The 24,180-nt window shown below is 43.3% G+C and overlaps 1 protein-coding gene across 2 annotated transcripts in view; it reads left to right on the top strand.

Moving 5' to 3' along the window:
- Window positions 1-24,180, top strand: part of LOC138963298 (dystrophin-like) — a 411,116-nt gene that overhangs the window by 36,796 nt on the left and 350,140 nt on the right. For both annotated transcript variants that reach the window (XM_070335362.1, XM_070335361.1), the window contains exons 2-7: window positions 8,034-8,222; window positions 8,970-9,151; window positions 20,045-20,189; window positions 20,470-20,563; window positions 21,856-22,097; window positions 22,776-22,955. In XM_070335362.1, coding sequence (XP_070191463.1) covers window positions 8,034-8,222; window positions 8,970-9,151; window positions 20,045-20,189; window positions 20,470-20,563; window positions 21,856-22,097; window positions 22,776-22,955 — 1,032 coding nt within the window. The remainder of the gene's footprint in view (window positions 1-8,033; window positions 8,223-8,969; window positions 9,152-20,044; window positions 20,190-20,469; window positions 20,564-21,855; window positions 22,098-22,775; window positions 22,956-24,180) is intronic.

Raw genomic sequence — 24,180 nt, 5'->3', positions numbered from 1 at the left:
AACAAATAAACTTACAAACAATCAACACAAATCCCCGGACGAACGAGCAAACTGTCAAACGTACAAACACACATTTTTCTTCAGATGTGAAACTCTTAAATGATTAGCCGTGTAGGCTTCAAGTTCTGCTTGGGAAACATGTGATAATGTCTTTTGCTCACATCATTCAAACGATAGTGATTTAGCCAGACCAGACAGATAGTGATTTAGCCAGACCAGACAGATAGTGATTTAGCCAGACCAGACAGATAGTGATTTAGCCAGACCAGACAGATACAGTTCAACTCCTGTCCTTCAGGCAGAGGGGGGTGAGGGGACAGGGGGAGGGGTGTGTTAGGATTGTACATGTAGTGGGAAGTTGAATTTCTCAAAGGTCACACTGACAGACAGTGCGTACACAAGTGACCTTTGCCTCCCATTTTGCTGTCTCTGACCCCTGTGTACTCACTATTATAGTACAGATTTTGCTGTCTCTGACCTCTGTGTACTAACTATTATAGTACAGATTTTGCTGTCTCTGACCCCTGTGTACTAACTATTATAGTACAGATTTTGCTGTCTCTGACCCCTGTGTACTCACTATTATAGTACAGATCATTTTCCCAGACAAAATTGCACAAGATTAGGAAACAAGATGAGATGTCGGCCTGGTCAAAAACTGCCAGTTAGGTGGAAAAGCAGGGGAAAAAGAGAACCCCCAAATGTATACAAAAGGCAGCCGCTCCCGACCACAAACACACACACACACACAGACACTCACAGACACACTCACACACTGACGTACTCACACACACGCACACTCACACACACCACACACACACTCACACACACACACACTGACGTACTCACACACACACGCACGACTCACACACACACACTCACACACTCACACACACTCACACTGAGTGTTGTTTACAGGCACTTCCAAGGACTAGCACCAACAGACCGCACTTTTGAGGAATCGTTTACTAATCGGTTTAGAAAAAAAAGTAAAGCAGATTTGAAATTAGCAGAGTGCCCGGATTGTTCATTTAACTAGTGATAATAAGTAGATGTGAAAACCAATAAACAACACTTCACAGCTGAGAGGCCAAAGCTTGATGTGTATGAAGGTTAACACACGAAGATTGAAAATTACGACTTTTGCGGACAAATCGAATTTTTGCCGGGCCTTTTGAGGGGGTCTCCAGATTGTCTGTGTGAACGTCACGTGATCATGTTCAGCCATAACAATTCTTGGGTCCGCGGAACACGGGTGTGTAACTTAGAAATGGTCCCCGAAGTAGGCCAACACACACACACACACACACACACACACACACACACACACATACTTACACACACACACACACACACACACACACTACGTGTAATTTTACAGAGGCACCACTAATCCGATTTAGTCTATAGTTTTTTTGGAATTTTTTAATTTTTGATGTCAATGTAAACTGGTGTATTTCCCAGAGGCAGTGGGAAGCCGAAGGCCACCTTACGGTTTTCCGAACAAAAAAACCCCGGACAAATAATGTCAATAATCAGTTGTGTGAAGGAGTCAGTCCCTCTGGTCAGTCCCTCTGGTCAGTCGTCAAACTCCAGTTGAGAACCTTTCACCAACTGACTTTGGACTCTTTTATTTTACATGATTCAGTTTAGTCAGTCTTGGAAATTGATTCAGTGCATACAGCTGAAGAAACTGTGTTTTGGAATTAACAAGCTGTGACTGTGAGCTTAGTCAGTTTCAACTGAATGGAAAGCATCTTTCTTTCTTTCTTTATTTGGTGTTTAACGTCGTTTTCAACAACGAAGGTTATATCGCGACGGGGGAATGGAAAGCAGAGGAAACTGCATGAACAGTGAATATCAGTGTCAGTCAACCAGTCTGCCCCTCAAAGTACAGGAAGATTGCGGGCCATGGGTGGTCCGGCTGTCTGAACTGAATCGGTACAGGAAGATTGCGGGCGGTGGTCCGGCTGTCTGAACTGAATTGGTACAGGAAGATTGCGGGCGGTGGTCCGGCTGTCTGAACTGAATCGGTACAGGAAGATTGCGGGCGGTGGTCCGGCTGTCTGAACTGAATCGGTACAGGAAGATTGCGGGCGGTGGTCCGGCTGTCTGAACTGAATCGGTACAGGAAGATTGCGGGCGGTGGTCCGGCTGTCTGAACTGAATCGGTACAGGAAGATTGCGGGCGGTGGTCCGGCTGTCTGAACTGAATCGGTACAGGAAGATTGCGGGCGGTGGTCCGGCTGTCTGAACTGAATCGGTACAGGAAGATTGCGGGCCATGGGTGGTCCGGCTGTCTGAAATGAATCGATCCAAGTGAAGACAAGCAATCAGCAATGCTTGATGACAGTCAGGGCTGTCCCGTTTGCACAAACCAAGGAGCCGTGAGAACATGAAATCAGCCTGGGCCACGACGAAGGACTAACCCTGCATGCCAATGTCAGTTTTACTGAGATTCACTGAGTTGAGCGGACAGACCGGTGGCAATGTTTCGACATAATCTGTTATAGTGGATTGGTGAGGCCTACTCGAACCGACGCACGATAGATCACCGGTAATATACGGCTCAAAGTTGTCCACTTTACCTGTGTACTGTCACATTATCCGCTTGACCCAACATAATCTCCCACACGGGTCACACTGTTCTCCATGATAAACTTCACACTGCCATTCTGTGCCAAGGTTAAATACATGCTAGGCTCGACCCGTCGTTCTTTAAACACGATGATGAAATAAACCGACAAAACTGCCAATTAACCAGGAAAGAAATCGAAACGCTATTTAAGTACGTAACATGAGCCCTCGCTCAAGCGCGGAAAAAGTCGTCTGCTGAGGGGAGTCAAAAAGAGTTATCTACCCTGCCTCTTGGAATGAAACAAAATGTTTGCGGAACGATTGAATAGAAAAAAGAAAGAGAGGGGTAGGACAGGGTAGGGTACACAAGTACACGTGCGGGTACAGATCGCAAGGCAGTCTGTTGCAGTTGTAAAGTCGTTCCCCCTTTCAGCCGCCCGGAAGTGTGCTATCGCTGTGTGCATGGAGGAACGACTCTGGTAAAGTTTTGTTTGAAATTGACTGAAGTTCTGCAACCTCTGCTCTCTCTGACTGTACCCTACAGTATTTCTCTTGTGAAGGACATAGCCGCGCGATAACACTGACTGACCGTTATCGTGGTGTTGTGCTGCTGTTCTTGACTTTCGATGCTGAATGTGTGAAATGGATCTATCTTCACGAGTGTGTTTGTGTGTCATCGAGGCAGCGGAGTGGAAGCATTCAGCGGCATCAGATCTTGTCTTTGGAGAGCGTACGACTATTGATCTGTGATCGTGTGAGTGTCTCACTGACTTGTGTGGGGCGGCCTCAAAGCTAGAGTCCCACAGACACATTCCCCTACACTGGATTTGACACTGACTGACGGCATGCAGCCAGACAAAAGATGTATATATATATTATATGCATCAGTTGACTTTTTGTTGGTTTCTGTTTTAGAGAGAGAGACGGATAGAATGGGCTTATTTCAATATTTGAGTGTATGGCTATGCTGTGAATGTGTGTGAGTGTGTGTGTGTGTGTGCATGTGTGTTAGTGTGTGTGCATGGGTGTTAGTGTGTGTGTGATGCCTATATGCAGAGGGAGATATTTTGGCTTTATACATTGTTATATACCGTGCCACTGATAATCTTCTTTGCTTGCCAGTGATGATGATATTGTGTGTGTGTGTGTGTGTTTGTACTTGAGTGAGAGAGATGATGATCATGTTGGAACTTTATTTTACAACACTAGAGTTTAAGGCTACGCCTTTTCTTACAACCTGTCCTTACATCAAAATACTACAAAATTTTTATCAATGACAAACAGAAAGGCAAGCACAGCAAATCATCTAACCAACAAACAAACTGACAAATAATGAACATGAGAGAGAGAGAGAGAGAGAGAGAGAGAGAGAGAGAGAGAGAGAGAGAGAGAGAGAGAGAGAGAGAGAGAGAGAGAGAGAGAGAGAGAGAGAGGTAAAACAGGCAGGTGTACTAATCTCTGCTGCTGGGCCTTGCTCTGCACAGCTACCCATTGATTCATTCACTCAGGTGATGTAAACAAACCTGCTGCCACATGGAGAGAGTGCTGGAACTCAGGTCAAAATGAGTTCGGCTCATTCTCTCCCTGACAGGATGCCTTGAGTTTCCTTGTCTGGCAAGGAAACCGATTTTTTTTACATATTTAGAGCTTTTTGTAATGTATTATTGATATAAGCAGATTCGCGATGGTCGATAATGATTTTTCATGGTGTTTTGTAATTTTTAAATTAGAAAGGAATTGATATGTAAGACAGTTTCAAGCGAGCTATTTTTTGCGGCTGTATTTATTGTGCAAACAACTCTAAATATGGCAAAAGTGTCACGTGATAATCAACCGTTTGGTTTCGGCGCTCACTGGAGCAGACGATTTTTTCTGTAACCAGTTGACAGTGATGAAACCATATATTACGGTCTCCTTCCGGCAGCAGTCCCAAAATTTCGACTTGTTTTGACCTTAGAACGATGTCTTTATCATAACTGTGAAAAACAGAACGGAGATCACTGTCGAAGTCGGCCAATCTGCAATCATTTTCGTCTCGCGAACACTGATCTCAAATTTAGATCAGTGCTCGCGAAAAAAATATGGGAGATAACTCTGTATTCTTTTTTTGATAGATTCACGTAGGACTGTAGCGTCCGGTCAGAGAGACAACTGGCAATAGCCGTGGAGCGATGCTTATCAGAATGCTTAGCTGCATGTTGGCGCTCAACTAATGCTGCACAGCATGCAGTACTTAGCCCCGAACAATTAGCCTTGTCAATCAAATTGCAGTCCTGATGAGAGGTTTAGTGGTTGCCTGGGTGTATTTTTCTTTGGCTTGCACGTTGTGGAGGGTGTGGGTTGGGTTGGGGGTGGTTAAACAAATGGGTCACCGTGTAAATGGTGTGTCTGTCTGTTTGTCTGTCTGTGTCTGTGTAAGTGTCTACATTTGTGTGTATCTAATTTAATGTATATTTTTTGATAACCGTATATATGTGAATACATTTCTCTGTACATAAATGAATATATATAATATGTAATGTAATAAATCATGTGTACATATATGAATATACATGTATACTTGACAAATCACATTTTCTGAACACATATCTTGATTGCATTACATTTGCAGACCCCCCAATTTAAGACTCCTTCCTTTTTAAGACCTTGTTTTCTCAGATTTGTTGAGGTCGTAAAAGGGGGGTTCCACTGTATAGAATTGCTGCAAGTGATTGCTGCACAGTCAGCACCAGTGTAACTATAAGTAGTAGCTGCACAGTCACCACCAGTGTAACTATAAGCAGTAGCTGCACAGTCAGCACCAGTGTAACTATAAGCAGTAGCTGCACAGTCAGCACCTGTGTAACTATAAGCAGTAGCTGCACAGTCACCACCAGCGTAACTATAAGCAGTAGCTGCACAGTCAGCACCAGTGTAACTATAAGCAGTAGCTGCACAGTCAGCACCAGTGTAACTATAAGCAGTAGCTGCACAGTCACCACCAGCGTAACTATAAGCAGTAGCTGCACAGTCAGCACCAGTGTAACTGTAAGCAGTAGCTGCACAGTCACCACCAGTGTAACTATAAGCAGTAGCTGCACAGTCACCACCAGTGTAACTATAAGCAGTAGCTGCACAGACAGCACCAGTGTAACTATAAGCAGTAGCTGCACAGACAGCACCAGCGTAACTATAAGCAGTAGCTGCACAGTCAGCACCAGTGTAACTATAAGCAGTAGCTGCACAGTCAGCACCAGTGTAACTATAAGCAGTAGCTGCACAGTCAGCACCAGTGTAACTATAAGCAGTAGCTGCACAGTCACCACCAGTGTAACTATAAGCAGTAGCTGCACAGACAGCACCAGTGTAACTATAAGCAGTAGCTGCACAGACAGCACCAGTGTAACTATAAGCAGTAGCTGCACAGTCACCACCAGTGTAACTATAAGCGGTAGCTGCAGTCTTGATCATAATTCAGGGAGATAGAACAATAACTTATGTACAGTGGAACCTCCATTTTAAGACCTCCTAAAATCTCAACAAGTCGCGTAAGGCGAAATTACTACATTTATATTTTTAATTTTGAGAGCTTGTTTTTAATCCGAATATAACATATTTATATGTTTTTGGAATCAGAAAATAATGAAGAATAAGTTGAATGTAAATTTGGATCGTTTTATTAAAAAACAAATGTAATTACAATTTTCTGATTTTTAATGACCAGTGTTTTTAAATCGATTTTGGAAATTTGATTTTGATAATAATTTTTATATGTTTAATTTTCAGACCTTGTTTTTAATCCGAATATAACATATTTATATGTTTTTGGAATCAGAAAATGATGAAGAATAAGATGAACGTAAATTTGGGTCGTTTTATAAAAACATAATTTTAATTACAATTTTCAGATTTTTAATGACCAAAGTCATTAATTAATTTTTAAGCCACCAAGCTGAAATGCAATACCAAACCCCGGCCTTCGTCGAAGATTGCTTGGCCAAAATTTCAATCAATTTGATTGAAAAATGAGGGTGTGACAACTTTTAAAAAAAGCCGGATATGACGTCATCAAAGACATTTCTCGAAAAAAAAAAAAAATGGTCCGGGGATATCATACCCAGGAACTCACATGTCAAATTTCATAAAGATCGGTCCAGTAGTTTACTCTCAATCGCTCTACACACACACACGCACACACACACACACACATACACCACACCCTCGTCTCGATTCCCCCCTCTACGTTAAAACATTTAGTCAAAACTTGACTAAATGTAAAAAGAAGGGAGTCTTAAAATGGAGGTAGATTTACAGAGGTTATGAACAGAAAATCCTAGAAAAAAAGGTCTTAAAGTGGGGGTTCTTAAAAGGGGGGGTCCACGTTATAGCACTGCATTTTTTTGGTGCAGAAGAGGCTATGGCAATAATTCAAACAGGAGCCAAGCAGCTCAGTTAAAAAGGGACATAAACCCTCCCAAGGGAGATAATGTGACACTTCCTGCTCGGCCCTGCAAGGGGAGTTGTCCCCTGTGAGGTTGTGTGCCCTTTGCATGTTGGCAGTTGTGCCAGTAATGTCAGAGATAAGTATTATAGAGACTCTGATCTGAGGTCTATGCAAAAAGAGAGAAAAAGCCATTTTGTATGGGTTTGTGGTTCTCGATTGTCTGTGCGAACATAGCTTGAACAACACACATGCTGAAAATCACTTTTTTGTTGGGTCTGATACAGGAGATATGCTAGTACATGCTCTGAGGACATGTCACTTCTGTCTGAATTATTTCACACAGACAGATAGAGACACACATGTATGTTCACCCACACATGTACTTACACACACACACACACACACACACACACACACACACACACACACACACACACACACACACACACACAGATAAGTGGAAAAAAACCTGTTTCCAAAATACTCACTTCTTGATATAGTATAGCAACAACTGCAATCATTGCATACAATTTTCTACGTCTAGAATGATGTCATTCAGATTTTGTAGTTAACTGCGTTTGGGCTGTTATGTATCTGCTGAAAGGAAAAATCAGAGAGCGTCTGTAACTACGGCTTGTCTGTTGTAGAATACTCGGTGGTTGGACAAAATTCATGCTGAGAATCACCCTTCGCTGACACTAGAGATGCACTTGCATGCTTTGACATTTGCGGAAAGGGAGATCAGCTTCCAGTATAAGCGTCCAGTAGTCACAGAGAGGTGTGGGGGGGGGGGGGGGGGGGACAGAGATTGTTAGTCTGCAATACTCAGTACTTTATCAAAGTCACACAGATATATATGTATGTATCTATCATGCACTGCCATCTAACTTTACTTGTATTAAATTGGAGAGATGTATGTCATGATACGCTGAACTGTGTCACATTATGGCTGCTACACTGTACTACACCTACATGTATCGTTTTCTGGCAGCGTGTAATCATGATGCATAACTTCTACCATTTGTGATTGCAGTGTGCGATGTCGATGAGCTCTGAGAGCGGGCCCAGCATGGCCAGCTCGGGGTCGGTGGAGCTGCTGTCGTACCAGGATGCACTGGAGGGCGTGCTCACCTGGCTGCTGGAGGCCGAGGAGGTGATGGACAAACAGCCGCCTATGGCTTCCGACGTTCACATCGTCAAGGACCAGTTCAACCAGCATGAGGTGAGGATAAGGATAATAAAAATAATAATGACACAAGAATTTTAGAGGGCATGTATCCATGGTTAACCCCTGCTCATAGCGCTGGACACTCATGTTGGCAAAACACATACACAAAGCATAACATGTTTACATACAGTCAACTCATACATATCAATTAAAAAAACACATTTCACAATGATAACGTATCCCACACACACATGCACGCGCTCGAGCAAAACATGTACCACACATGGATGGTATGGTAGAGGTTGTAGATAATGGATGCTTGGAAGGAACCTCAGACGTGCAATATACAGTTAAAGACCAGTTCAATCAACATGAGGTGAGGATAAGTATGGTATTGTAGAGGTCAAAAGAAAAGGGTATCATATTGTGCTCGCTCTGCATAACATACTCATTAGCGTTAGTTGTTCGTCCTGATCGCAGGATAAAGCTGATCGGAAGCGTGGAACATGCTCCGACTCATTTTAAAAGCTTGGCCAAGGTAAAGGGGCTCTTATTCTACCGGACCGCTGAAAATCCTGACAGAGGTATTTTCGAAAATCGTCTATTCAAGACTCCCTCCACTTTAAGACCGTGTTTTCAAAGGTTTTCTGTTGATAACCTTTATGAATTGACCCCTATTTTAGGACTCCCTTCTTTTTAAGACATGATTTTCTCAGGTATTTAAAGGTATTTAAAGGGAGGTTAATCCACTGTATAGTTGTCATGTTGCATGATAAGCATTGCACATTTTTTGTGTTACAGGAGTTCATGCTGGAGTTGACCCAGCACCAGGACAGTATCGGGGCGGTTTTGCGTGACGGCAACGAGCTGATCACGGAGGGGCGCGTCACGGCCGAGGAGGAGCACGAGATCCGCGTCCAGATGGGACTCCTCAACAACCGCTGGGAGGAACTGAGGGTCAAGGCGCTCGACAGACAGGCCAGGTACTTAAAAGTCATCTTCAGGTAACGTCAGTTACTTGACCAAAATATCACATTTGACACAGCTAGATAAATCTATTTCATTGATCTGCGAGATCGCACCAGCAGTTAAAGAATGGCTATCAAGATCTGCCTCAAATATCACATTTTGATCAGAAATACAAATGAGATTTATGTATCAATCGACTAGTTCAGATTCTTTTTATTTTTATGAGTTTCAGCCAGCTATGCGCTACCGAATAGGAGTTTCAGTCGGACTCAGACGTCACATGGCTTAAAGAATTCAATGTTCAATCAACGTATTTGATTATGTTCGCTCAAGTGTCATTCGCCTGAGAGTGGAAGAGGGGTGGGTGGATCATGGTTCGGGGTATAATGACGTCAACAGAAGAACACTATGTAATCCTAGATGTGACTTTATCCTTGGAAAAATACATCGGCGAGAGACATGATTGTGTGCGGGCATACCTAACGCACACAATTTGACACTTATGTACGAGCATTTTGGCTGGCATTGTACGTCCCAGAAAAAAAATCTGAAACAGGAAAGATTAGCAGTCATGCCATCGTATATGTGGCTTCAAATACATTTGTATGCAGAACCCTTTTAAAGCACATGCACCCAGCTTGGCAGAGGGAAGGTGAGGAGTGGGGATGAACAAGGCAATGAACATGAAGCTTGGCAGAGGTAAGGTGAGGAGTGGGGATGAACAAGGCAATGAACATGAAGCTTGCCAGTCTGTAGAGCTGCTTTTCTTTGGGTCAGCGTGGCTTTGAGTTGAGGTGAACGTCCTAGAAAAGGAGACTGTTTGGTGCTCAAGTTTTATACTCAGTTAATCAGTGTCTGCACTTAACTGGAGCCGTCCTGGGCTGTGTTTGGTGAAACAGTTGTGTCGTTTACATCACAAGTAGCGCCCTGTTTTATCACACAGTTGTGCTTGTGGATGAGTTAATGCTGCTTCTCAGACAGCTGATGCATTCTTGAAGACACAGCCGTGCAGCTGAATGCTGTTGGGCAGATGGTATTTGTGGAGGTATATAGTTCCCAATGCTTGCGTGTTAGCTGCAGAATGTGAAGTAGATGTAGTTTATAAAGGGGTAGGTCTGCAGAATGTGAAGTAGATGTAGTTTATAAAGGGGTAGGTCTGCAGAATGTGAAGTACAGTCGAACCCACTTAAAACGAACACGCTAGTTACGAATTTTGACTTATAACGTATTAGTTTTAAGTTCCCAACTGAATACCTCTTTCTTCATGCTTAAAAAAAATGCTTAAAACGAATTCTTTATAACGAATTTATGCTTATAACGAGCACTTTTTGGATTCCCAAGCATGCATAATGTCTGTAATTTACTCACGCTTATGACGAAATCTTTAAACTCGTCCCGAGATCGACATATCATGGGAATTTGAGAAGTTTGAATACATGTGTCAAAGTCTTCCCTTGCGTCGACTGCTTGAACCATTGCTCAACCGATCACTGAATAAAGTTAAACTGATTACACTGTACTCACAAAACAATTTCAAATTTAGAATCAAAGTGATTGATAGCTCAGACACTGAACATGAATGACTGACTGACGTTTATTTCCTTCGCGAATACCAAAAACGAAACATCAATGTTTAGAACGGAAGCCATTCCCAAAAAATATAGATGCCAGAGTGGTTTCCCTTGGACAAGGGAAACCACACTCTCAACGTTTGCGTTCGCCGGTTCGCGATAGTTTATCAGTCAGTCAGTGCTTTCGATTTGGATTTGAACATCATGTTGCAACAACAACAAAAAAACTAAATTGGCCAAGGTTTGCTACCCGTCGCCAAGGTAAGTGATTCCGGACAAATGATAGCAACACCGCGAATGTGGACAGTGTCAGTGTGTGCGTGTGTGTGACCAAAAACGTAACAACTGGATGAAACATCTGTGTGCTCACTCTCACTCAAACTCAATAATCATCACTCAACATGAGACACACATGAACATGTAACTGAATATGTCACTTTATTGTCTAAACGTGAAGCAGCATGAAAGTTGCGAAAGAAACAAATTGAAACACCATAAAATGTACAAGACTTAAAAAAATAAAAAAATAAAAAAAAATCAATCAATTTTCTTAATACGAATTTTGGTTAAGACGAACTTTTTTCCCGATCCCCAGTGATTCGTCTTAAGCGAGTTCGACTGTAGATGTAGTTTATAAAGGGTAGGTGAAGTAGATGCAGTTTATAAAAGGGTAGGTAGAGGTTTGGGGTTGGGGGTTATAGTAAAAATGATTTCAACTCAGGCTTCAACAGCAGTCTCGGTCTGGAGTTCATTTTTTACATTTAGTCAAGTTTTGACTAAATGTTTTAACATAGAGGGGGGAATCGAGACGAGGGTCGTGGTGTATGTGTGTGTGTGTGTGTGTGTCTGTCTGTCTGTCTGTGTGTGTGTGTAGAGCGATTCAGACTAAACTACTGGGCCGATCTTTATGAAATTTGACATGAGAGTTCCTGGGTATGATATCCCCGGACGTTTTTTTCTTTTTTTCGATAAATACCTTTGATGACGTCATATCCGGCTTTTTGTAAAAGTTGAGGCGGCACTGTCACACCCTCATTTTTCAATTAAATTGATTGAAATTTTGGCAAAGCAATCTTCGACAAAGGCCGGGGTTTGGTATTGCATTTCAGCTTGGTGGCTTAAAAACTAATGAGTGAGTTTGGTCATTAAAAATCGGAAACTTGTAATTAAAATTATTTTTTTATTAAACGATCCACAAATAATTTCATCTTATTCTTCGTCATTTTCTGATTCCAAAAACATATAGATATGTTATATTTGGATTAAAAACAAGCTCTGAAAATTAAAAATATAAAAATTATGATCAAAATTAAATTTCCAAAATCGTTTTAAAACCTATTTCATCTTATTCCTTTTCGGTTTCTGATTCCAAAAACATATAGATATGATATATTTGGATTAAAAACACGCTCAGAAAGTTAAAACGAAGAGAGGTACAGTAAAGCGTGCTATGAAGCACAGCGCAATCGCTACCGCGCCAAACAGGCTCGTCACTTTCACTGCCTTTTGCACTAGCGGCGGACTACGTTCAGTTTCATTCTGTGAGTTCCACAGCTTGACTAAATGTAGTAATTTCGCCTTACGCGACTTGTTTTTAAATTTCAGAGAGATAGAGTGTGTGTGTGTGGGTGAGCCAGCTTCAAAGACAACTTAATGTCTCTGTCGGCACGGTAGAGGCCCGATGTATTGTGACATCTTTAAACTGTCTGGTAGAGTTACCGGGGCAATTTCTAGTTTCTGACCCCCTCCCAAAAATGAAAAAAGAATTTCTGAAGGTCGTTGGCATTTCCTGAAATTGACCTTTCAAGATTCATGTGCACATAGCATCATTGGTGTCACAGACTAGAACAGGGCACATGGAGCTTCTCACGGTAAGGTGAGGGCGAAAGGGGGGGGGGGGGGGGGTGGTTTGAAATAGATGATGAGGGAGGGTAGGAAGGAGGTGTGTGTGAAATGGAGGGGGAGGGTTTGACATTGTGGATGGGGAGGTGGGGGGGTAAGAGAAATTTGAGAGCTACAAGACACCATCTGTCTGGTGGATCAAGACCTTGACCTTCAAACTGACGCTAATACAGGTTTAGCAGAAGGGGTTCTGGCTGTATGGAAAACAGGTGTGTGACGCCTCAGTACTTATAACTCAGCAGGGACCATGCTCTTCAGCCAGCTTAGTTCTTACTGTGTTAGGGTTACTGTGCGTTAGGGTTACTGTGTGTTAGGGTTACTGTGCGTTAGGGTTACTGTGCGTTAGGGTTACTGTGCGTTAGGGTTACTGTGAGTTAGGGTTACTGTGCGTTTGGGTTACTGTGCGTTAGGGTTACTGTGCATTAGGGTTACTGTGCATTAGGGTTAGGGTTACTGTGCGTGCTTCCTGTTCTCCTAGTCTGTGTTTTGTTCAGTTATTGTTATAAACTGATTCGTTCATTATTAAAATAATAAGCCAGGGCACTTGTAATTTATACATTATAGGCATGAACCTGGAATTAACGCAGTTTGATTAAGTAAATTGTACACGCACTTTTCAGGCAGTACATATACTGTTCATATTACTTCCATGAAAATATGCTTTGGTTATTGGTACAATGTATAGGTCTCAGAAACAGGCACGTATGTTTTGGACTGCACAAGCATCCATGACTTCAATCATTATCAAGTGGCCTTCTGTGAATGAGTAATGTGTTGTGGTGGCCTGCCATCAGATGGTTCTTGACAGAATGACTGGGTTTTACGGTATCTTGCAGAGTACAGTTGAATAATTTCAAATGCCCTAAACCAATGTGGGTTTAAATCACCTTTTTATCGGAAGCTGAAATAATGATGTCTTTCCCACTCCCCACATCACCTCACACCTCCATACCTGGCGCCTCCCATCCCCTCCTTTTCCCTCCCATCTGGCCAAAACACTGTTCACATTGTTTGAACCAAAGGTTAATCCCCCGAATCCAGCTAACGAGAGGAAAGGGCAAAAGAGGGCGGAGAAAGTGGGGGGGGGGGGGGGGGGGGGGGATCCAAGTGCATTTTCAAGATGATGTTGGGAGGTTAGTAGCTTTACCTGCAGTTCCCTCCCTGTGAGTTGTAGCTGTGATTAACGGCTCCTAACTGCGCCCACCTGCACCCCACAACAAACTGGGGCCTGTGTGTGGATTGTTGATTATGTCTGGGGCCTGTGTGTGGATTGTTGATTATGTCTGGGGCCTGTGTGTGGATTGTTGATTATGTCTGGGGCCTGTGTGTGGATTGTTGATTATGTCTGGGGCCATGCGCTCTTGTCTTGCCTTGAGTGCCTGGAGAACAAGAAGTGAAGGTGTTTTTTTGTTGTATGTTTTTGGTTTTTGTGTGTTGAAAGTGAATGGTAAATGTGGTAATGAATATAAGAATAAGAATAAGAATACTTTATTATCTCATAGAGAAATTCAGGGGTGGTACATAACAATAATACAAACAAGACATTGATTTTACATAAAACATATAGCACTATATAACATGGACATCTTTAAAGCACTGCCCTTACATATTCTCGCACACCTACGCGTATAACGAACTATGGCTAAACATCATTGCAAAATATCATAACATACAATATATCGCAGGAAATATACGGTTGTACATAAAACCAATACATACATGTACATTACTACTGATTGCACTGGCAGAAGAGGGGCTGAGTCGGGTATGTGGATGTGTTTACATGTTGCTAAGGGTGATGGATTTGGGGATGAAGCTGTTTTGCAGCCTGAGTGTCCTAGCTTTGTGCGTGCGAAGTCTAGGGCCAGAGGGAAGGAGTTCATAGAGGTGGGCTAGGACATGGGACCTATCTGAAGCTATCCGCCTACTCTTTCTCACCACACGCTTTTCATACAGTGACTCCACACTTGCTTGCATAACAATATAGCATTGTTCAACTGCCAATTGAAGCTTGTTGGGTGCAAAACAAATTATAGCTTTCATTATTGCGTTTAATGCATTAGTATTAAAGGTCTTACGAGGGGGGGGGGGGGGGGGGGGAGTGTGGATTGTTTACTGGAGGTAGCAACACATGGTATCCTTCTTTGTGGGATAAATAGTTGCATAATTGCCGCAACCACCAAGTACATTGTTAGGTATCCTACAGAACCCCACCCACCCACCTGTGCAAAACCACCCGGTTGCAGTAACCTGAGTACAGCAAAGGAAGGTAGTAAGGCAAGAATAAAGAATACCGGGGAGGTGGCATGTCAGGTGTGGGGAGGGGGCATGTCAGGTGTGCAACGCTGCTTGCTGGCCCTTGGGTGTGATTAATGTTGTTTATCACACCTGAGCAAGGTGGGTTGTGTATCACCTGTGTTTTTCACCTGAGTGCAGGTTTAACAAATGGGCTGCTTCAGGTCAAGGTGTATCCAATCTGTTCTGACAACAAATTTGTCCAGGGTAGTTTGGGGTCAGGTGCAGATTGTTTAGGCTTGGTTCTCCCAACCTCCCCCCACCTCCTTCCCTCCATAGGACCCCCTCTCCCACCTTTGGAGAAAAGTGTGTGTAATGAGTGGGTCAAAGGGTATAGGGGAGTGTGTGTAATGAGTGGGTCAAAGGGTATAGGGGAGTGTGTGTAATGAGTGGGTCAAAGGGTATAGGGGGGTGTGTGTAATGAGTGGGTCAAAGGGTATAGGGGAGTGTGTGTAATGAGTGGGTCAAAGGGTATAGGGGAGTGTGTGTAATGAGTGGGTCAAAGGGTATAGGGGAGTGTGTGTAATGAGTGGGTCAAAGGGTATAGGGGGGTGTGTGTAATGAGTGGGTCAAAGGGTATAGGGGGGGGTGTGTAATGAGTGGGTCAAAGGGTATAGGGGGGTGTGTGTAATGAGTGGGTCAAAGGGTATAGGGGGGTGTGTGTAATGAGTGGGTCAAAGGGTATAGGGGAGTGTGTGTAATGAGTGGGTCAAAGGGTATAGGGGGGTGTGTAATGAGTGGGTCAAAGGGTATAGGGGGGGGTGTGTAATGAGTGGGTCAAAGGGTATAGGGGGGTGTGTGTAATGAGTGGGTCAAAGGGTATAGGGGGGTGTGTGTAATGAGTGGGTCAAAGGGTATAGGGGGGTGTGTGTAATGAGTGGGTCAAAGGGTATAGGGGGGTGTGTGTAATGAGTGGGTCAAAGGGTATAGGGGAGTGTGTGTAATGAGTGGGTCAAAGGGTATAGGGGGGTGTGTGTAATGAGTGGGTCAAAGGGTATAGGGGAGTGTGTAATGAGTGGGTCAAAGGGTATAGGGGAGTGTGTGTAATGAGTGGGTCAAAGGGTATAGGGGGGTGTGTGTAATGAGTGGGTCAAAGGGTATAGGGGGGTGTGTAATGAGTGGGTCAAAGGGTATAGGGGAGTGTGTGTAATGAGTGGGTCAAAGGGTATAGGGGGGTGTGTGTAATGAGTGGGTCAAAGGGTATAGGGGGGTGTGGGTAATGAGTGGGTCAAAGGGTATAGGGGGGTGTGGGTAATGAGTGGGTCAAAGGGTATAGGGGGGTGTGTGTAATGAGTGGGTCAAAGGGTATAGGGGAGTGTGTGTAATGAGTGGGTCAAAGGGTATAGGGGAGTGTGTGTAATGAGTGGGTCAAAGGGTATAGGGGGGTGTGTGTAATGAGTGGGTCAAAGGGTATAGGGGGGTGTGTGTAATGAGTGGGTCAAAGGGTATAGGGGGGTGTGTGTAATGAGTGGGTCAAAGGGTATAGGGGGGTGTGTGTAATGAGTGGGTCAAAGGGTATAGGGGAGTGTGTGTAATGAGTGGGTCAAAGGGTATAGGGGGGTGTGTGTAATGAGTGGGTCAAAGGGTATAGGGGAGTGTGGGTAATGAGTGGGTCAAAGGGTATAGGGGGGTGTGTGTAATGAGTGGGTCAAAGGGTATAGGGGGGTGTGTGTAATTAGTGGGTCAAAGGGTATAGGGGAGTGTGTGTAATGAGTGGGTCAAAGGGTATAGGGGAGTGTGTGTAATGAGTGGGTCAAAGGGTATAGGGGGGTGTGTAATGAGTGGGTCAAAGGGTATAGGGGGGTGTGTGTAATGAGTGGGTCAAAGGGTATAGGGGAGTGTGGGTAATGAGTGGGTCAAAGGGTATAGGGGGGTGTGTGTAATGAGTGGGTCAAAGGGTATAGGGGGGTGTGTGTAATGAGTGGGTCAAAGGGTATAGGGGAGTGTGTGCATGGATTGGAAGGGGGAGTGATTGGAGGATGGTGTGTGTAGTGTGTAGTGTGTTTGTGCACCTGCATGTGTGTTTTGTCTGCATGTGTGTGTGTGTCTGCATGTGTGTTAGATGAGAAGTTTTAGATAATGACTGAAACAAGTCGCGTAAGGCGAAAATACAACATTTAGTCAAGTAGCTGTCGAACTCACAGAATGAAACTGAGCGCAATGCAACGCAGCAAGACCGTATACTCGTATCATCGTCAGTCCACCGCGCACGGCAAAGGCAGTGAAATTGACAGGAAGAGCGGGGTAGTACTTGCGCTGAGAAGGATAGCACGCTTTTCTGTACCTCTCTTTGTTTTAACTTTCTGAGCGTGTTTTTAATCCAAACATATCATATCTATATGTTTTTGGAATCAGGAACCGACAAGGAATAAGATGAAAGTGTTTTTAAATTGATTTGAAAAATGTAATTTTGATAATAATTTTTATATATTTAATTTTCAGAGCTTGTTTTTAATCCGAATATAACATATTTATATGTTTTTGGAATCAGCAAATGATGGAGAATAAGATGAACGTAAATTTGGATCGTTTTAGAAAAAAATAATTTTTTTTACAATTTTCAGATTTTTAATGACCAAAGTCATTAATTAATTTTTAAGCCACCAAGCTGAAATGCAATACCGAAGTCCGGGCTTCGTCGAAGACTACTTGATCAAAATTTCAACCAATTTGGTTGAAAAAAGAGAGCGTGACAGTGCCGCCTCAACTTTCACGAAAAGCCGGATATGACGTCATCAAAGACATTTATCAAAAAAAGGAAAAAAACGTTCGGGGATATCATACCCAGGAACTCTCATGTCAAATTTCATAAAGATCGGTCCAGTAGTTTGGTCTGAATCGCTCTACACGCACGCACACACGCACGCACACACACACATACACCACGACCCTCGTTTCGATTCCCCCTCGATGTTAAAACATTTAGTCAAAACTTGACTAAATGTAAAAAGAAGAGAGCTTCACTTTCTGGCTGTTTGCAGTTTCTCTTGACATTTCTTTTCTCTTTTCCTTTGCTGTGACGATTCCTCTTCTGCACATTACGCCACACTTCATACATGTATTTTAAACTAAATGGCATGCGGGTATTTTGAACTTGCCTTCAAAAGTGAGCAAAACTTTCAGCACTATCAGACAGTCTGGAAAACCGCTCAGTAATTTTCTCAAGTCGAGTGCCAGCTAATTAAAGACAGAAGCTTAATTTTGCCAGAGTTTTGGTGGAGGAGTCTGGCAGGCCTGACCCAGAGTTTTGGTAGAGGAGTCTGGCAGGCCTGACGCAGTGTATATTTAGAAGTTGTCTGAGAGCGGCAGCAACAGGTGAAAGTGACAGGTAGAAAAGATGTGTGTAGCATATTTGGTGGGGTAGCTGTGGGGAATGAAAGATGGAGATCAGATCGCTGGAAGTACTTTCTAACCTTGCTAAATGTAGCAGAGTATAGGTTCCAATGGGGGGAGGGTACTCAAGTTACTTTTTGATGACTGTCAGATGTTGGTGTCTGAAAAAGAAGAGAAACAAGTCGCGTAAGGCGAAAATACAACATTTAGTCAAGCTGTCGAACTCACAGAATGAAACTGAACGCACTGCAATTTTTCAGCAAGACCGTATACTCGTAGCATCGTCAGTCCACCGCTCGTGGCAAAGGCAGTGACATTGACAAGAAGAGCAGGGTAGTAGTTGCGCTGAGAAGGATAGCACGCTTTTCTGTACCTCTCTTCGTTTTAACTTTCTGAGCGTGTTTTTAATCCGAACATATCATATCTATATGTTTTTGGAATCAGGAACCGACAAGGAATAAGATGAAAGTGTTTTTAAATTGATTTTGAAAATTTAATTTTGATAATAATTTTTATATTTTTAATATTCAGAGCTTGTTTTTAATTCAAATATAACATATTTATATGTTTTTGGAATCAGGAAATGATGAAGAATAAGATGAACATAAATTTGAATCGCTTTATAAAAATTTTTTTTTTTACAATTTTCAGATTTTTAATGACCAAAGTCATTAATTAATTTTTAAGCCACCAAGCTGAAATGCAATACCGAAGGGGAGAGTCTTAAAGGGGGACAGTCTTAAAGGGGAGAATCTTAAAGGGGAGAGTCTTAAAGGGGAGAATCTTAAAGGGGAGAGTCTTAAAGGGGAGAATCTTAAAGGGGAGAGTCTTAAAGGGGGAGAGTCTTAAAGGGGAGAATCTTAAAGGGGAGAGTCTTAAAGGGGGACAGTCTTAAAGGGGAGAGTCTTAAAGGGGAGAGTCTTAAAGGGGAGAGTCTTAAAGGGGGAGAGTCTTAAAGGGGAGAGTCTTAAAGGGGAGACTCTTAAAGGGGAGAGTCTTAAAGGGGAGAGTCTTAAAGGGGGACAGTCTTAAAGGGGGAGAATCTTAAAGGGGAGAATCTTAAAAGGGAGAGTCTTAAAGGGGAGAGTCTTAAAGGGGAGAGTCTTAAAGGGGGAGAGTCTTAAAGGGGGAGAGTCTTAAAGGGGAGACTCTTAAAGGGGAGAGTCTTAAAGGGGGACAGTCTTAAAGGGGAGAATCTTAAAGGGGGAGAGTCTTAAAGGGGGAGAGTCTTAAAGGGGAGAATCTTGAAAGGGAGAGTCTTAAAGGGGAGAGTCTTAAAGGGGAGAGTCTTAAAGGGGAGAGTCTTAAAGGGGGAGAGTCTTAAAGGGGGAGAGTCTTAAAGGGGGAATCTTAAAGGGGAGAGTCTTAAAGGGGAGAATCTGAAAGGGGAGAGTCTTAAAGGGGGAATCTTAAAGGGGAGAGTCTTAAAGGGGAGAGTCTTAAAGGGGAGAGTCTTAAAGGGGAGAGGGTCTTAAAGGGGAGAGTCTTAAAGGGGGAGAGTCTTAAAGGGGAGAGTCTTAAAGGGGAGAATCTTAAAGGGGGAGAGTCTTAAAGGGGGAGAGTCTTAAAGGGGGAGAGTCTTAAAGGGGAGAATCTTAAAGGGGGAGAATCTTAAAGGGGGAGAATCTTAAAGGGGGAGAGTCTTAAAGGGGGAGAGTCTTAAAGGGGAGAGTCTTAAAGGGGAGAGTCTTAAAGGGGAGAGTCTTAAAAGGGAGAGTTCTTGAATCGGGGGTCTCAGAAGACGGGTTCCACTGTAATGAAAATGACGAGAAAAAGAGTGAGTGCACACGCTGGTTGTTGTTGTAGGTTGCAGCAGGTGCTGATGGAGTTGCAGCAGCAGCAGCTGGACGAGCTTGCTGGGTGGCTGACTCACATGGAGGAACGGATCAAGACGCAGGAACCCGTCGGCTCCGACCTCGACGCCATCAAGAAACAAGTCGAGGATCACAAGGTGAGTGATGATGTTCTTGGGGTATAGGTTCGAATGTTGGCTGGGCCGGACAAAGATCGACAACTCTACTTTTTGACTCAGAGACAGTATCCATGTTAATTTAGGATTGAAAGGTATTTTGTATGGATTTTGCATGACATTTCTAATTGTAATGATTTGTGGTTAGTATATCTGCATTCGTGTTTAATATTGGATTAATTTTGTTGCTGTGTGGTACGTTTCTTCGCCGCCAAGAGCCAAAACCTTACATTAAAAACTTGTGAAACTTGTAATGTTACAGTTGATCCAGCAGTCGCTAGAGGAGCAACAGAAGCGTGTGGACAGCCTGCAGCACATGGTGGTGGTGGTGGACGATTCCAATGACGACAGTGGCGGTCAGTTTACACACAAATAAATTATGATACAAATACAATGTAGTTATGTCTCTTTGGGTTCTAAGGGGAAGGGGAGAGGTTGACTTGTAGGATGAGGATAGTGGGGTTTGGACTTATTGAAACAGCAAGTATTGTCAGGATGATCAGACTGTCTTGTTCATGGTAAATGGTCTTTTCTCAACAAATCCAAAAACAAAGACACTGCCAACTTTTGAATTTACTGAACAAATTGACAGTTTTGTTTCGGGAAGGGGACTGAAAGGCAAGAAAAAGTAAACACATGTTAGACTCCTTTGCCCTTCAAGTTGTTGGCTTTGACTTACAATGGTACCTGCAATGACAGGACAGCCTTGGAACCAGCCAACCGTGTCCCTGCATTGCTAGTGGCTTGTCATGACAGGACAGCCTTGGAACCAGCCAACCGTGTCCCTGCATTGCTAGTGGCTTGTCATGACAGGACAGCCTTTGTACCAGCCAAACGTGTTCCTGCATTGCAAGTGGCTTGTCATGACAGGACAGCCTTTGTACCAGCCAAACGTGTTCCTGCATTGCAAGTGGCTTGTCATGACAGGACAGCCTTGGTACCAGCCAACCGTGTTTCTGCATTGCTAGTGGCTTGTCATGACAGGACAGCCTTGGAACCAGCCAACCGTGTCCCTGCATTGCTAGTGGCTTGTCATGACAGGACAGCCTTGGAACCAGCCAACCGTGTCCCTGCATTGCTAGTGGCTTGTCATGACAGGACAGCCTTGGAACCAGCCAAACGTGTCCCTGTATTGCTAGTGTCTTGTCATGACAGGACAGCCTTTGTACCAGCCAAACGTGTTCCTGCATTGCAAGTGGCTTGTCATGACAGGACACCCTTGGTACAAGCCAAATGTGTTCCTGCATTGCAAGTGGCTTGTCATAACAGGACACCTTTGGTACAAGCCAAACGTGTTCCTGCATTGCAAGTGGCTTGTCATGACAGGACAGCCTTGGAACCAGCCAAACGTGTTCCTGCATTGCAAGTGGCTTGTCATGACAGGACAGCCTTGGAACCAGCCAACCGTGTCCCTGCATTGCAAGTGGCTTGTCATGACAGGTATATTTTGGTACAAATAATAGACAAAGACGTCAGAAGGTGTCCTGTTAAGGGAGGTGTTCTCTTACAGAGGGGCCATACATCGCCGCTACCACTGTATTAGCAAATTCTTTTACAATTCTACTGGCATATGTCACTACAGGAAAGATGTTTAACCCACCAAAAGAATGCATGATGACAGTAAGTGAGGTGTGTGTCTGTGTTACAGCAGCGTGCGTTGCCATGGAGAAGCAGCTGGAGCGACTGGGTGCACGTTGGGCGGCGGTGTGCCGGTGGACGGAGGAGCAGTGGGTGGTCCTGCAGGAGGTTTTGCTGCGCTGGCAGCAGTTTGCCGACGAACAGACCAAGTTCAGCTCCTGGCTGGCCGAGAAAGAGAGTGTCCTGTCCAACATGAGTCACGCCGACCTCTCTGACCCTGACCAGGTCATCGTGCAGGTCAAACAGCTCAAGGTCAGTTTGATTACCATCTTCGACATTTTATCTCCAGCCATGCAATGATTAATCAACACATAGTGCGAAGTGCATGTTATACTGTGGAGAGTAAGATTTCACGTTTGTGATCATCGGCAAAGTCACTAGCTGATCAGGAACATTCAGTTTATTGACTATGAATAGATTTTGTACGTTTTAATTTCAAAAGTTTGTTTTGAGTGTAACAGCTATCGAGCTTTAGATCTAAAGAATGTGTGCAGCATGGCAGTCTCGATTGTTCAGCCCTTTTACTGCCTGGGTGACAAATGCTTTAACGGGCAACAAACCGTTTAATAAACAACAACAAAAGGAGAAGAAACACAACAAACAATGTGTGTGTGGTGTATCATTTATACACCAAGGGCACACTGCAAGTTGTCAATTCAGGTAAACACATTTAATGCTTTGAAAACAAATATTCCCCAGCAGCAAACAGGTTAAATGTTAAAAAGTAAGATGTCATCTTATTGGAGTAAATCTGCGGTGGTAAAAGATAAAAATTGGTTTTTGACCTTGGAATAGACAGTTTAAGTGGTCTCATATGGTTTAATGTTATTCTGTCGCGATATAACCTTCGTGGTTGAAAACGACGTTAAACACCAAATAAAGAAAGAAGTTTAATGTTATTATTTATTGAAATTTTTGTTTGTTTTCCAGGCCATTGAGAATGACATGGGAGAGCAAGTGCGTCGTTTTGATGCACTGAATGAATGCGGGCAACACATCGTGCGCTACGTGGACAGCCAGACAGCCGTGTCACGCATCGCTGCTCTCCTGGAAACTCTGCAGGAACGCTGGGAGAAACTGGTGCAGATGATGGAGCTGTACAGTAACCAGGTGAGGCATTGGAACAAATATCTTGGTTACGGTAACCCCACCGACCCGGTATTTTATGCTGCCAACCCCACATATTTTTTCCAGTCATCAATAAAATAAACAAACACAAAAATGATGAAAACATACTGCAGAAGAGAAAGTTCAGACTTTTGTTTTAGTTTTTTTGCCATTGTCCTGAAACCACAACTTTTGGTTTTTTTTGCCTTCTTGATATTGCGTGGAGTATTTTGACAGAAAATGCTATTTGTGCTTTGCCAGAGTCAGCAAAGGTAGAATAATGCTTTCAGTGTTTTTAATTGGCCAGATCTGAGTATGGAGAATAGAGTGAGCCTTTGTCTGGGAGAGGGGGGAAAGAGAAGATTGCTTTTCTGAGTTTGTTTTTGTTTCGCTTTTCCTGATTTGAACGCATACAAGTAGCTGATTTCCCAAAATTAAATTGGGAGGGGGGAGGAAGAAGATTGCTTTCCTGAGTTTGTTAATGTTTCGTTTTTTCCTGTTTTGAAAGTAGCTCAGATCTCCAAAACATGAATTGTAATTATTGTCTGTGAATGTTACTACCCCTTGATGTCCTCTGGAGCATTTTTACGAATGAGGGGAGACAAACTCAGAGTTTGTCTTTTCTGTTAAGTGACTACAGGTTTGAATGATGTCTCTGTGAACCAGGTTTTAGTGCTGTCTCTGTGAACCAGGTTTTAGTGCTGTGCTCAACTTGCGGATCCTCAAACAGTTGGCTTTATGTTGTTTATGGCGTGAGACAGGCAGAAAGAATCTTGACTGACAGCAAGAATAACAAATCTGAAACATGTAGTCATAGACTGCTAATGACCAAAAACCAAGAATACAAAAATTCAAACAACAAAACAAAAACACATCATTTTTAATTGTGAATGTTTTGTACTGTCAATTAGCAAACATTTCAAAAATTAAAATATTTGTGACCCTCCACCACGGAAGGAGTCGCATGTCACCTTTGCATGATTTTCATATTTTTACATTTTCCTAGAGTTTTTTATGCTCTATCCAGTGGTGAAAACCGTTTTAGAAAAGAGCGAAAACTGATTGAGTTATAAGCCTGTGGATAAGGTGACCCTCACACTGTTACCAGACACCCCCCGGACTTATATTTAGCCTAGCGCAGAACTGCGCGAGGTGACATGCGACTCATTCCGTGGTGGAGGGTCACATTTTGTTTTTGGATTCATGAGAGAAAGAATTATCTTGGAGC

Source organism: Littorina saxatilis, linkage group LG3, assembly GCF_037325665.1.
Source record: "Littorina saxatilis isolate snail1 linkage group LG3, US_GU_Lsax_2.0, whole genome shotgun sequence".
In the NCBI taxonomy this organism is placed as follows: Eukaryota; Metazoa; Mollusca; class Gastropoda; order Littorinimorpha; family Littorinidae; genus Littorina; species Littorina saxatilis.
The sequence above is the reverse complement of the archived record's forward strand: the minus strand, read 5'-3'. Positions and strand labels throughout refer to the sequence as shown.